Source organism: Camarhynchus parvulus, chromosome 1A (assembly GCF_901933205.1).
Source record: "Camarhynchus parvulus chromosome 1A, STF_HiC, whole genome shotgun sequence".
NCBI classification, from domain to species: Eukaryota; Metazoa; Chordata; class Aves; order Passeriformes; family Thraupidae; genus Camarhynchus; species Camarhynchus parvulus.
Window position 1 is genome coordinate 22,806,745 of NC_044586.1, and position 14,901 is coordinate 22,821,645.

The 14,901-nt window shown below is 45.2% G+C and overlaps 1 protein-coding gene across 1 annotated transcript in view; it reads left to right on the forward strand.

The window, feature by feature from the left end:
• CACNA1I (calcium voltage-gated channel subunit alpha1 I) overlaps positions 1-14,901 on the forward strand; it is a 151,598-nt gene that overhangs the window by 90,252 nt on the left and 46,445 nt on the right. The window contains 3 exon segments of the mRNA XM_030959648.1: positions 10,750-10,909; positions 13,109-13,424; positions 14,047-14,139. Coding sequence (XP_030815508.1) covers positions 10,750-10,909; positions 13,109-13,424; positions 14,047-14,139 — 569 coding nt within the window.

Sequence of the window (14,901 nt, forward strand, 5' to 3'; positions counted from 1 at the left end):
TTCTGCTTTTTCTAAATGTGTTTTTTCCAGTCAGAACAAAAATAATCTTTTCCCATCCTTTTTAATACAGCTGTATGCTGCCTAATTTTAGAAGGTTTGTTTCATTTAATGTTTTTTCTTACACTGGGTCCTGACAAAAAAGTCTAAAAATCAGAAATCCTTAATCATGCCATTCTAGTATAAAAATGCTTTTCTCTCTTCTTGTCCTCCTTTTCTTTTTGCTAAATGTTTTAATGACTACTGCAGTGTTTTCATTTCAATCAAATAGCAGGTTTTTTCCTAGTACAAGTGCTGTGTATAAAAAATCTTGATCTAGTTCCATTTTTCTTTTTTAATGATTGTAATTATAGTAGCTCCATGGGTCCAAATAGACTGGAGTTTTCTCCTTCTCCTCTACGGATCTCAAAGATATAAACCATGGCTTGTTATTTTTAGTCTTTCTTATGTTTCACACCAGGTTAGTGGGACCCAGTGAGTGTCACCAGCAGAGTCAGGAACACAACTGACATCTCCTAACTCCCAGCTCTGCACTCATCTCACTAGACCAAAGCCCCAAAATAAAAATAATCTGAACCATCTGAGTGTTGAAATGGGAAAAGCAGATGTTTAACCTGCATATGCCTGTTTTAAATCTGTATTCCACACCAAAGTACCTGTGCTTGGCACTGCAACAGTGCCTAAAACAGAGTAAGCTGGCTACGAACCCCGCACTTGGCATGGGGGAAAAGTGATGACATTTACTTCTCTAAATGTGTTTTTGAAGAACTAATTTCACTGATGAGCGTGTGTGAAATGAGCTTCTGACTGAGATATATGAGGCTGTAAAACAGTCTCATTTACAGCTAGATCAGACAAAAACCAAGCACATTTGACAGGCACAGTCCTGCCCTAGCAGTTGGAAATGCAAACAGATTATGAAATTCCGCTTCTAAGTGCCCCCCATGGGGTCTTTGCTTCAGATGCTTCAGTATTTTTGCAAGAGGACTCGCTTCTTCTCTTCCAAAACTGATTCCCTTTCAAAAATGTACTCTTCCAAATGACTCTTTTGGAAGTAAATTTTCCCCCACTCTCAGCTTTATTTGTGAAGCAATAGCTGAAACTCAGATACTGTTGATTTTTCCAAATATTTTAACTTGCTCAACTCACAGTTCTTTGTATGAGGTGCTCTGTAAATACTTATTATCACACCTCAGTGACAAACAAACCACACTTTCAACCATGTGCTAATGTGTATACACACAGATTTATCCACATACAGCCTGAGCAGGTTAGTAAGGGCACAGGAGTGATGTTCTCTGGCAGCACCCATACAAAAAAGTTAAGAGGTCACAAAGCCCTGTTCATTCCCTAATCAGGCTGTGTGACTGAAATGTGTTTAAAGGTGAAGCTGCCAGCTTCCTGTGGGGGACAGATCAGAGATGGGATTGTACTCAGAGCTGCACTGTCCTGTATGTGCAGCTCTTTATCAAGTGTCTTTATCAAGTCAAGCCCTAAATTAGATGGGCATGCTCAGTATAAAGGGAAACTGTGTGAAGGGGAGCAGAGCAGAATGAAGATCAGTAGAGATGAGAAAAAGGAAGGCGGGCTGGAAAGAGAAATTCATAGGAGGCAAGTGGTAGGGTTTGCCAGGCACAGCACACAAAGGCCTGATGCACCTCTGTGTGTAGGATAATGCAGAGAAGAGGTGGGGAGGAAATCAAAACTGATAAAAGTCAAGGACACTATAAAGAAGATCTATTGACTCACAAATATGCTGGATGGGTTTGCAAATCAATGCATCTCTGAAGCTTTTTAACAAACCAACTGGTCTGTAACCAGACCCACATTTTGCAGTACTGGAGGAAGCCCTCACAGAAGCCTGGAATGGATTGGGTTGGAAGGGACCTTAAAGATCAGGGACACCTTCCACTAGAGCAGGCTCCTTAGAGCCCCATTCAGCCTGGCCATGAACACTTCCAAGGATGAGGCATCCACAATTTCTCTGGATGTTCCACTGCCTCACAACTCACAGTAAGCAATTTTTCCTGTACTTAAATTAAGTCTTCAGTCACTGAAGACAGGCTCTAATTTTATTTACTTGTTGTCTGATCTCAGTGCTGTTTTTCATGTGGATTACAAGTGTGCAGTGTATTGCCAGGTGTTTAACTGGGCAATCAAAGTAAATTTTGGAGAAAAACCCCAAAACATAATGAAAATTATATTCCTTTGTTAATGTAGCATCATGGCAAGGAGCTGGGAAACACTGAAATGCAGGAAAAAGAGACTAGAAATGCTTTGTTTTGTACAATACATTGATTATTTTCTATTTTTTGTGGTCACAGGTCATGAGAGAAAGTAATATTTCCTTCTCTGAACCAGTCCACTTCAGAATTATTAGCAAGTATTCAAAAGTCACTAATTGTGGGCTTGTAGGTTTTTCAGATGGCTTTAAAGCCATGAGATTTGAAAAAGGAAAAACAATCACAGATTATAATTATTTATTTTTCCTGTGGCTTTCAGACCTTTGTATCTGTGAGTCATATTTTTTTTTCCCCACCCATAGTAGTGGGGAATAAAAACTTCTCTCCTTTTTTTTTTTGGCTGTAATCTGAGATTTTCAAGTCATAGCAAGATTTCCCACCTGAAGGTTTCTGCCATGTAGCTAAAGACTGATGATAAAAATCAAAAGAGTCTGTAACAACACTTCAGAATTTGTGTTACTGAAAGTAAAGCAAGCCTGGAAAAAACCAAACCAAAACATTACAGAAACCAGTCATAGAAACCTTTGATGGAATCTTTATTTCTCTCTTCTCCTGTAGCGGAACCTGCAGAGCCAGAATTTTAAAAAATGCTTAGTACCTCACAGCTCCCGTTGTGACAATTCTGCTGCCTGTTCAAACAAGCTCAGCCTCCAGTGTACACAGCAATCACGAAAGCCCAGCCATGTATTTTGCTGCCTAAATGGGAGCTGAGCTGTTTTGCAAAATCTGTCCCATGGGACCTATCAAGCAATGGATACCATGGAAATGTGAGCAATAATGACAGTGTATTATGGGGTGAATGATACTGTCATATTACACTAATGCAAATTAAACTTTGTGTGTGTGGGCAAGGCAATTTACAATCATAACCTTAAATTTCTCTATCTTTGTGTATTTTGGGACCGATTCTCCTGTTCACACTCATTTCACGTAATGTCATGTCATTGCCTGCAGTAGAAAGAAACATTCATGCTAGTGACAGCAAGAGGAAATTAGCCCTGTTAAATCTTACCCAGAAGTTGCATTAATACTGTTTTACATAATATTTTGCATTATTCTGTCCCACTTAGCACTAGAGATGTGTAAAGAGCTTAAGGATATTTATAGGATAGAGGCAAGTGGCTCGCAGCCACAGCACTGGAGTTGACTTTTGTCCCTGGTGTTAGGTGGCTCCTCCAATTCTGAAAGAAAAGCTGGCACTGTATGTTTTTAATAGACTCTTCACCGAAAGTGAATGCAGTCATCACTGCAGTGATAAATGGGGAAAAAAATGAGATGATCACTGAATGAACTGCTGTAGCAGGTGGTAGTAGGTGTTGCTTATTAGATGTTCAGTATTACAAAAAAGAACAGAATGACAGTAATCCCCCAGAGAGACACCTCTCTAAGAAATAATCTGACACCTGTCATCACTTTCCAAGACAAGGTTGCTTAACAGTCCAAAGCTTGCAAGGGGATAATGGCAAGACAGTGAAGAAGGGGCTACTGACCGGGACCTTTGCCTGCATGCATTTCTGTTCCTGTCACGGATTATGTGGCTACCAGGCATGCTGAGGTGGCACGTTCTGAATGTGACTGCTTGTGGAGGAGGAGTTTTTGGTTGCTATCTGTGAACCTTAGCTGGGCTTACAGCATCCATCATAAGGTGCAGCCTGCTGCAGAGCTTGGGTGTCTCCTTTTAGGATGACAGAAAAGCTTGGACTGTGGCCACTCTCTCTTCACAAATGTCAGCATTTAGGTGTCAAGGTAAATGCTCTGGATTTTGCTCTGCTCTCTTTCTTGAAGCCACTGCAGCTGTGGAGTCAGGTCTGCAATTAGGAGGCTTCACTTCTGAGCTTGCTTTTTCACATCACCTGGCAGCACCACCTGAGCCCCCTTTGGCAGCCTGCTGAGCACTGGGGCTCTGCAGTGCCTGTGTTTATTTGCTCCTCTTCTCCAAGGAAAAGAGCTTATCTCTGGTTTCATTGGCACTCTCTTTTCGGTGGTTGTTTTAGCTGAATGTCTGTTGGGAAGTGTTTTAAGTGATGCATTTTTCTTCCCTTCTTACTTTCCTTTTTCATGCTCATGACCTGACCTGGTCTGTGTCTTGCTCTCTGACTGAAAAGAGGTGAGGTCTGTGTTAGTCCCTGGATCCCAAGGGAATTGTTTCTAGAGCCTTGGAGCAAGCTTAAAGAGATTTTTTTCCTCTTATATGACTGTACTCTAAACCTAGTCTGGAAAGCTCTGTTCCAACAGGGTGAAGCTATGGCCAAAAAGTTTTTTTCTGGAGTTTGTCTCTCTTTTGGCTACTTCAGGCTTAACCTGAGAAGTACCTTGAAGGTAAGGACTAGGGGCACTTAGTGTTTAAACTTGAGTATTCTAAGGGAAGTCATTGTATGAAGATGAGGATTGGTATGCCCATGCTACTGAGAAAATGAACAACAGCTCTCCATACTGGCTGAAGCTTTATAAGTGCTACAAATGTCATGTTTTGATCTCTTCTGTGGTTACGCTGGGGAGTGACAAAGATAATTTGAGGTTATGTCATCAACAGGCTGTGTAGGATGAGGTGCCTGAGCCAGTCAGGGATGCTAAAAGGCTTTGCTTGTCAGTAAGGCAAGAGTGGGGATTTGGTGAGGAACTAAGCAGTGCTCCTGAGCTATGGATCATGCTGACCATCGGCAAGTGCTAAACCCCCAGCTCTAAATGTACCCTGCAAACACACTCAGAACCTGACAAAGAGATTGATGGGAAGACTTTACTTTTCTCTGAATGAGCCCAGTGTGTCTGGTGCAGTTTTTCCTTAGCAGCAGAACTGGCTTAAGGTCTGTCAGTACCTCATACTGTCTGTCAACTGGACAAGTCTTTCCCCAGAGTTAATTTAATTTGGGTCTGGCCATCCCTCTGGATATGCTCTCTCTCCTGCCATGGTGCAAGGCAGGCGATGATGGTTTGCAATGTGAGTGAGGGTGGCTTTGCAGCTTGAAGACAAAGCATCTGGAGCTGCACGCTGGCTCTTCCAGCTGAACTCCTTTAGCTTGCATGTGTTGTTTGCAGAAGAGGCCTCGGTTAGAAGGAATGCATGAAAGAGAAAAGATCTGCATGGCAAGGGAAGCTGTGGGTTATAGTATAGGTCAGCTTGGCAGTGTGTCTGCTGTTGGACCCACAGCTGATTGGTGTCTCTTGGTAGTGTTTGGCCCAAGCTGGAGCTGATGTTTATGAGTGCAATGTGTGAAATGACAGCTAAGCCTCGGGTCAGCAGGAGATCAGTGAGGACAGCCACAAGTTGGAGCACCAGCTTGCACTGTGCACACAAACTGAGATTATTTTAACTACAGGGGTTGGCTGCAAAATTAAAAGAAAAGAAGAAGGTGCACGTCTCTCTCTGTGTACTTTCTGCACAATGTGTCTGCTGGAATGGTTCCTCGGTTGTGAAAATTTCCATAAAGGAGCATGCACAGGAGAGTGCTGCCAACCCCATGCTAGCTGGATGTGTCCTGGGGCAGGGGAGGAAGGAAAGAAGGCACGCTTGGACAGGCAGCCTGGCTGAGGGACATAATGACACTTCAGTTTCTGCATTCTGCAAAATGTCCTGCCAGCTACAGTCACACAAGTGCTGACGGGAGGGAGATTTGGTTTCGTTCCAGTTAAAATGAGAATTGGTAGCTTGGTCCACGACGCAGGTGAGATGAGAGCTGAGAATTATGTTCTCCTCCATTGCTTTACCCCAAGCGAGGGAATGATGGCCTCAGATCTCCTTTTGACTTCACATGCGTCGGCTCTGTCCCTCACACTGTAGCTGGGGTGGACTGAAAGCCTCAGAGGTGAGAAAGAACAGGGTTTCTCACCCCTCCTCAGCCGGTCGCCGTTCGTGTCACAGCGGGAGTAGCGCCAGGGAGTGAATCAGCCCAGCTCTCCTGGCGCTCAGGAGGAGGCAGGAAGGGACAGGGCCAAGTGACAGCGCTGCTGTGCCACCCTGGCGGTGCCAGTGGTGGGCACAGCTCCCCGCACCGCGGCCTCGGCTGCCCGGGGCTCGCCCAGCCCAGGCCAGCCCGCCCGGCCCAGGCCAGCCCAGCCCGGCCCGGCCCTGCCCAGCTCGGCCCGGCCCGGCCCAGCCGCGGTGCCCCCGGGGCGGGCACGGCAGGCGAGTCCGCGTAGCTGCGATAGCCAGGCTAATCAGGGCTGATGGCGAGTGTCGGGAGGGAGCTGGGGTCATTGTGGTGTCTGCTGAATTTGTCAGGAAGGGCCTCCGGGTGCCACCAGGGTGAGGCAGACGATTTACTTCCGAACCACGGAGGGAGTTCAGAGGCTTTGGTCAGCCCTGTGCTTCCTTCTGATGGTCACTTCTCTTGCCTTCCCACCATTTCTTACCCCTGTACATACTTTCCCCTGTCTCCTGCTGTGTTTGAGTGATGAACGCACCTATGGCTTTGCTCCTGCGGGATATCTTACCAGAAGCAGCCCTGCCTTCGAGGTACCATCGAGCACCCTTCTCTATCCCTTGCTCAAGGGCATGGGTGAGCAGCAGGGAGCCATTGTGTGAGCATTGTTTCCCTCCTTGGATGCCCACAGACAAGGCCATTTCATTTCCTCCCTCCCCCTGGTCAGAGTGAGTGGAGAAAAGATCTTTCCGAGCCCACACCTGGCACTCATGAATATTTAATGTTTCTAGCTTTTATTTCCCTTGAAGAGCAAAACCTTTTCATATTTGATGCCCTGGAAGGCTGTTTGGTTGCTGAATGTTGTTTCATCAATGCTCTCCCTCCTCGCTTTTCCTCCAGACTCCCCAGCCTCTCTTCCTTTCTCTTCTTGGGCAGCGTTCCCTTTTTACAAAGGTTGCTTCAGAAAAGGTCACTGTCCCTTTCATATCCCCTCCTTACTGTGAGCCTGCACAGCTTCTGCTCTGCCAATGGTAAAGGACAAATGGGGATGTGGGGAAAGGCAGCAGTGGGGAGGGAGCCCAGGAAAGGTGTGCACAGAAGATGGAGAGCAGCACAGAGGCAGAGAGGAGTTGTAGGCAGAGCAAGAGAAATGGCTGGGCAGCAGGTAGAGGCAGCAGAAGGTGGGAAGGAGGCAGCAGCAGGATTTTGGTGAGGGGGCTTTCCAGTGCCTTTCAGAATTTGTCATTCAAGATGCACAGGTGTTGCTGTGGATGGCAGCTTGTCCAGCAAGGACCCTTTGGAAAAGGGAGACATCCCAGTTCCCCAAAACAGAATACTCCCAAAGCTGCACTTCCCATTTCCACTGTCGGGCCGCTGCTTTGGAGACCTCATTATTTTAGCCACTGTTATGTTTGCCCAATTATCCCTTCATAAAAAAAACCAAACAATATTTAAGATAGCAGCAATTTTAATTGAATAATTTAGAGAATATATATTGACAATATAATTTGATTAAAATAAGGGATAATTTGGTTCAGATAATAGCGCATAAGCAAAAGATAACCGCGGGGTACGGAGTGCAGGGCTCTTGGACCCCGGCCACCTCACGTACGAGCTTGCCAAGGGACGATTCACCCCTTATAAGCCAGGTGTCAATGTCATCTCCTCCCATTTTCGATTCATCACTCTTCCGTCTCCGCCCTCATCACCACCTTTACGGCGCATGCTCCATCACTTGTTTTGGTGGTCGCACAAGTCTTTGGGGGTCGTCCTGATGAAGGCCTCTCCTCTTCCTCTTTTGTCCTTTTGTTCACCTTTGGGTTACGCATGCTCACCAAGCCAATATAATGTAAGCCAAAACTAACATTCTACTATATTTTAGCATCAAAGCAATAAATCTCTTATAATTAGCATTTTCCTGGGACCCAACCAGATTTTCTCCTTCTTTTTGTTAATTTTGGTAACCATTATCTCTTGCTGTTTCCTTCTATCCTGAACATCTGCAGGGAAGGGGTGTAGAGCCCCTCCTCTCGCTTTTCTTTTTGGCATTTCAACTTTTAACTGTTTTATTATTTCCAAATATTGATTACTGTATCCATATTTATTACTGTTTCAATTTTATAAGCACGAATCATACCTATTTACTACACCACCATCTTCTATGGTAAATCATGACCTGTTGGCCTTAGGCCATTCAGCCTTTCTCCCTCTTTCTCCTGCAATTGCAACTGATGTTTGAATGTTTGGATGGATGTAGATTCAGTGTTACTGCTTTTAAAGAGCCAATCTCCTATCCACAGTCAACATCAATGGGAAGAGAAAGATTAAATCTGTCTAACTGTGAAATTTAAAAAAACCAACAAAACACAAAACCCCAGACTGGTTTCATTTGGACTTAGAACCTGTTAATGCTGAAATTCTTTGTGAGGTAGAAAAGATGTCACAGGGGCCACCTGCCAGTTCTTGGGTCATGGCCCCACGTACACTAGAGGGCCTAACATGGGAGCAATAGCTATGATCTTGGCTGTGGAGAGCATGATCTTGTACCATCAGTAATCCCTCTGAGAGTCAGGATGGAGAACGTATGGGCAGGCAGGATGTTTCCAAGAAAAAGTCAGACAAGTTTTGCACGTCATTTGCTTTCTCTTGGAACATAGACAAAATCAATTTTTGTAAATTCTGACCCAACAAGGATGCTGTCTGTAAAATTCTGGTGTGGATGTCTATTTTGTCTGTTCTGCATTTCAATGTAAGGGTAGCCTCATCTCTCCCATTACCCAGATCTGAAATGGAGCTAGCATCAACTGATCTGAAAAACACCACCCCCTCTTGCAGCATTACTGGCACAGCTTCCCATGTCACTTGGCTCTCCCTAATGTACTGACCAGGACAGTTTATGGGAACTACTGAGCTCCTCCTGTGACACAACATTAATGCTGGGGGCACGAAGCCCTACAGTGAGGGTGCACGGTCTTGAAGTCCCAGTGCTGTCCAGAGCATTTCTCCAGGGCCTAGCAGGTCTCAGTGGCTGTGCTGTTGGACTTGGTGTGCTGAGAGCTCAGAGAGCTGTCAGTGACTCAGGGCACAGCTGCGATTCCCAGCAAGTGGCTGGAGCTATGTACTCATCTAGAAGCTGCCTTATGTGGTGACTGGTGACACAGCAGGACAGGCAGGCAGCAGGATTTATCTACTGCTCCACAGCCTGGTCTTAGAGCTAGTGCCATCATCCCTTATCCTTCATGATCCCCTGTAGGCACCAATGGGCATCTTCTCCTTCCTACACATCACGTACCTGTGAAGACCACTCCTGTCTCTTCCACCCTACTCTGTCTCCAGAGCATTCTCTACTGATCCAAACCAGTCTGCTGTTCCACAGCAGGCACACTTCTCTCTATTCCTTCAGTGTTTGTGAATTCCATGCCTGCCTGCCCCACCACAGGTGCCACTTCCCTCCCCTTTCTGTGGGGAATAGACACGGAGCATAATGTATGGTATTGTGTGGTAATTACTTGGTGCTGGGTACACAAGGGAGATTATCTTGTGCCTCAAAGGGTTGTCAGAGAATCCTAATCCTATCTTCCCCTCCTCTTTCCCCTTCCACTGCCATCTAAAGCAATGAATTGGTTATAAATACCTAATTAGCTAATTATGTGCTGGCCTACATGGAACACCTTCAGTGAAGGAACTCTCTGGGTATCTGAGGGGGGACCTCCGTGGAGACAAGGAGAGACAACCTCGTGAGGTGTGCACAGGGATAAAGGCAGTACTGTGATGCTCAGAAGAATTTCTAGGCTTTCACCATCCCTGGAGAGCAGAGGAAAAGCCATTAGCTCCATGGAGCAATGGACTATGTTTACCCCTACTCGTGGCTGTGCGCTAAAGAGCCAAGGGGAAAATAAAACCACAGGAATAATTCATTAGGTAATTAGAGAGTAAAAAAAAAATTTTTTTAAACATTTGCACTGGGCAGAGATTCTGTGCTGGAAGCTTCTTGGGCTGTGCCTGCTCCTTGTGTGCTCCAGCCCCACTGGGGCATGAGGACTAGCCAGGGGAGGAAATTGTGGTTTTCATGACTGTCTCTTGATGATATTGTCACTGAAAAAAACCCAATTATCTATGCCAGTTTATATGTTCTGAAAAGGTTCATCCCACTGGCAGGCTGGCCTTCGTCTATCCATGCAGATCTCACAGGCTGCAGGATGCAGTTGCTGTGCTGGGATGACTTGCAGTTGGAGCCATTGGGTAATGGGGCTGTTGAGCTGACATGCCCCTTTGGGACCTTTGTCACTCTGTTGTCCTGCAGGGAAAAGGGGGGGAGGTATGTCAGTCAGATAGCTGATGGCACCAAAAGTCTCATTCTCTTTTCTTCTCTGCTGCAGATGGAGGCCTAAGGTTAAGAGATCACAGCATCACAGCAGCTCTGCTGGCTGCCTGTCAGTAGAGGTTAGGACAAGAAAGGGCAATAACCATAAATCTGGCCAGGTTTGGACAGTGGTTAATTTCTGACACCCTGCTTTTATTTTCATGGGGCTTTTTGCTTTTATTACGCATTCCTTGTAAACTTCTTTCCTTCTCTTTCCCTTCCTCTCTCCCTTTCTCTATCCCTGTGTCCCACACTTGCTCCTGCTGGTTCTCTTCTCTCCCTGCAGGCATGCGCATCCTTGTGAACCTGCTGCTGGACACCTTGCCCATGCTGGGGAATGTCCTTCTTCTCTGCTTCTTTGTCTTCTTCATCTTCGGCATCATCGGCGTGCAGCTGTGGGCCGGGCTGCTCCGCAACCGCTGCTTCATGGAGGAGAACTTCACAGTGTGAGTGACTGGGAGACAGCACCTCCTTCCTTCCTTCCTTCTTGCTCTGGATGTTTCTCTTTCCCTCTGCCTGCTCATGTCTTCTGCCAGGCTCTCTGTGCATCACTTACTCCAAGTGTTCGATGCTAGTGTGCCACCAAGGGTGCTGGTCACCCCTTGCAGTGGAAAGGGAGGGTGGGCAAAGACAGCTGGTTTTCTTCTGTCTTCACAGCAAGTGTCTGGGCTCATTTGGATTTGATCAAGGCACAGGTTAGCATGGCTGCTCCCTCCAGCCATGCCTAGTAATAGAGGGTGGTGCTCCTACACCCAGAAAGAACTGAAACTCTGAAACATGCTGCCGAAAGATCCTGAACTTGCTCCTTCTTGACAGAAAACAACACACAGGAGTCTTACAGAAAGCTATAGTGCTGCCTGATGCATCCAGGAACATCTTTGACACCTCCAAAATGGAGCTGGGGTCTCTCTTTCAACAGTAGTGCATTACCTTTGGAGGGACACTGAGAAATTTCTAGAAAACTTCAGGAGTAGAATTGCAAGTGGCCAGTGCCATGGGGAAGGGATAGAGGGCTGGTGGGAGAGGTGTCCCACAGCTGGGTTAGTAGAAGTGAGAGCATCTAAAAGCAAAGAATGAATGTTTGAATGGGACAAAAAACTTGTGGGGAAACATGGAAACACTTCTGGCAAAGAGAGCCTGAAGCCACACAGGGGCCAATTACAGGTATCTGAGGTTTGTTTGGGGGCTCAGGGGGAGTCTGCAGAGCACAGCGTTTACTCCTCCCACAGGCAGTGGGGTGGAAAAGCTCCTGCCTGCCATGAATTCTCCGATTACCCAGTTTCAGGGCACAGCTCTTCCTGTTGACTCTCTGGCTTTAGTAGATCTCAGGCTTTAAAACGTTTTCTTAAAACCGTATGCTAATCCCAGGGGTGCTATCAGTGCAGACTACTTAAAGAAAACCTAGAGCTGTAGATCAGTTTAAACTGATTAAACAGTTCTGAAGCTTTAGAGCATCTCAAATTGGAAAAAAAAAGTGTGAAAATACAATGTGCAGAACAGCAGTGGAGTTGCAGAGTAGGAGCTGCTTAAAGCAGTGTTTATTTATTCCTCAGGGAAAAACTACTGTTTAGGATGATTGTCCTTTATGTAAATCAGGAGTAGCACTTCTTTAATGAGTGTAATTACATCCATGCAGAGTTGATGTAACTGAGAAGTGAATTGGGGCTACAGCCTTCGCAATGACAGATATTGGAAAATAGTTGGCTGACCATTGCTAGGGAAATCAGTTCTGAAGGTGCCCATGCACCAATGATGAGGATGAGTTACAACATACCTTTGTAGTTCAGTCCTGCTTAGTTAACAATCAGAGTCTTTTTCTTTTTCATCAACACCTGTCCTCTTCCAATGACACTTAGTGAAACAGTCTGCATTTGCACAACGTGAAAGTTGTGCATTGTAGCACTGCAAGGAATACACCAGCTAGAGCTTAATCCTTTTTTTTTGGTATCTTCACCTTTCACTTTTCTGATATTAGCTCATCTCCAGCTAGGCAAGCATGGATGATTTTAATTATTCATGCATTTGGAAGGTGCTTGCATTATTTGGAAAAAATACATGAACTTGTCATAAAACATTGCACCCGTAATGCCAGCTGTCAAGGAGGAGTCAAAGTTAAGGTTAAGTCAATTTTATCTTTCCATTTCCGAATTTTAAGGCTTATCTGTGCAATGTTAATTATGCATGAACTGGATTTTTTTTTTAGTTTTTTTAGAAGTACAGGAGGTTCACTACCAAATGTTATAAAACATGTCCATCAGCAGATACATATATGAACATATTACAGTAAAGCCTGATGAACTTCCTTAATGTAATTGCATCTGATTTAGCTTTGATGCTAATGGGGAGAGTATCAGACTGCAAATCTCTGCATTCCAGCTTTTTTTCATCTTTATGCAAGCAGATTGTGCAATTTGGCCCGGGGTGATCTGATGGCAGGAAGAGCTCTGAAAACTGGGGGCTTGCCCTAGAAATGTACTGGTTTTCAGGAGCCCTGTCATTCCTCCCCTTCTCCTGAGTCAAAAAACTTGGAAATCCCCCACCCAATGCAGTCCCTATGTCAGAATAGGGGTTCCCAGCCCCACCAGTATTACTGATAGATAGGAAACTCTTTGTCACAGGAAATTTGACTGTGGTTTCTTTTGCAGACAAGGTGACATTGTCCTGCCCCCTTATTACCAACCAGAGGAAGATGATGAGATGCCCTTTATCTGCTCACTGTCAGGAGATAATGGAATTATGGGCTGTCACGAAATACCCCCGCTGAAGGAGCGAGGCCACGAGTGTTGTTTGGACAAGGATGATTATTATTATTACAATTCAGTCCGGCAAGAGTTCAATGTCAGTGGCATGTGTGTGAACTGGAACCAGTACTACAACGTGTGCCGCACGGGCAACGCCAACCCGCACAAGGGTGCCATCAACTTCGACAACATCGGCTACGCCTGGATTGTGATATTTCAGGTAAGTCTCAGTTAGCCTCTTTACAAGGCTCAAGCTTATATTTCTGTTTTTCAAACTCAGTCCTTCTGGGCTCCAGGGGTAGTTTCTGCAGGGTGTGACAGAGATGCAAAGTAAAGGACGTTGTAACTCCCCTGGTAAGGGAGACAGTATGCACATGAATGCACTTGCCAAAATAAGCTCCACTCTTCAGGCTGACTTGTACCAGTTTCCCCTCCATCCAGACAGCTATAATAAAGGAATATTTTTTTTTAAATTCCCAGCACGTGTTGCAGATGGGAGCTAAAATCCATGCCTTTTTCCTTTTCCTCTGGCTGTACGCGGTGTTCAGTCCAAGGGGCATGGCAACCTGCTGCGGGTTTTCCCCCGCTGCGATCCAGGGAAATGAGCTATTTTAATGAAATATTCCTGCTGTGGACTAGAATGATCTCACAGGCTTTGACAGTATGCCAGTGTCACCAAGCAGTACCATGCTGATTTCCCAAAATGGAAATTTGGCTTCGTTGAAATGAATTGTTGTTTCTCACCTTTCTTGGGTTGCACCCATCCTGCCAGTATCTGCTTGTTATATACTGAGGAGTGAGCTCTGGAAAACCCCTCCTGTTTCTCTTGTTTGTCTTTGCAGGTGATCACACTGGAAGGGTGGGTGGAGATCATGTACTATGTGATGGATGCCCATTCCTTCTACAATTTTATCTACTTTATCTTGTTGATAATCGTAAGTATAAGGTTTGATGAATGTCAGCAATGCAAGCTAAGAGCTGACAAAAACCAGGTCTTAGGTCAACATAGATACTGGGGAGGCAAATTTCTAGAAATTTCAGAAATCCAGCTAGTTGATTTTCACCAAGGGTCTGAGGCAGGATCACATATATAGTTGTCAGCCAAGTTATTAGCCTTCACTCAAAAATATACTTAAGATTGATTTTTAAAACTATACATGCCCAGTGTAGAATAATGTTGTCACTGGCAGATCTACTTGCAAAGTAAATTCCTCAAACCAGTTGACTTAAAAGCCAATTCTTTCTCTGCCCTTCTACTAGATCTCTATACAATTTAAGCTCTTGAGTAATTTTTGAGCCATGTTGAGTGAGGAGCTTTTGGCAGCACCTGGGTTTCTCAGGTTCAGAGTCTGAGATTCACATTTTGTTAGATTCAGGGTCTGTCATGCTGAATTACTTCCTCACCATGAACGAAAAGGAGCTACTGCTCCAAAAGTGTCAGCAGTCCAAAATAAACTGGCTATCTGAGATCCCTTGTGGATGATAGGATGGAAAGAGAGAAGTGTGTCAGCAATGAGAACTTAATAAGCAGTTTATAAGCCCTGTGGATTTATACAAATGAAGTTTGAAGGTTGGTTTTCTGCAAGGATATTCATTATTAGCACCTGGGACGAGAGCTGAGAAACATGGTGCCATTGCCTCCCCGTTCCTCAGGCTTCCCTTGCATAAGTGCATTTTCTTGGAGGGAATATCCTGTT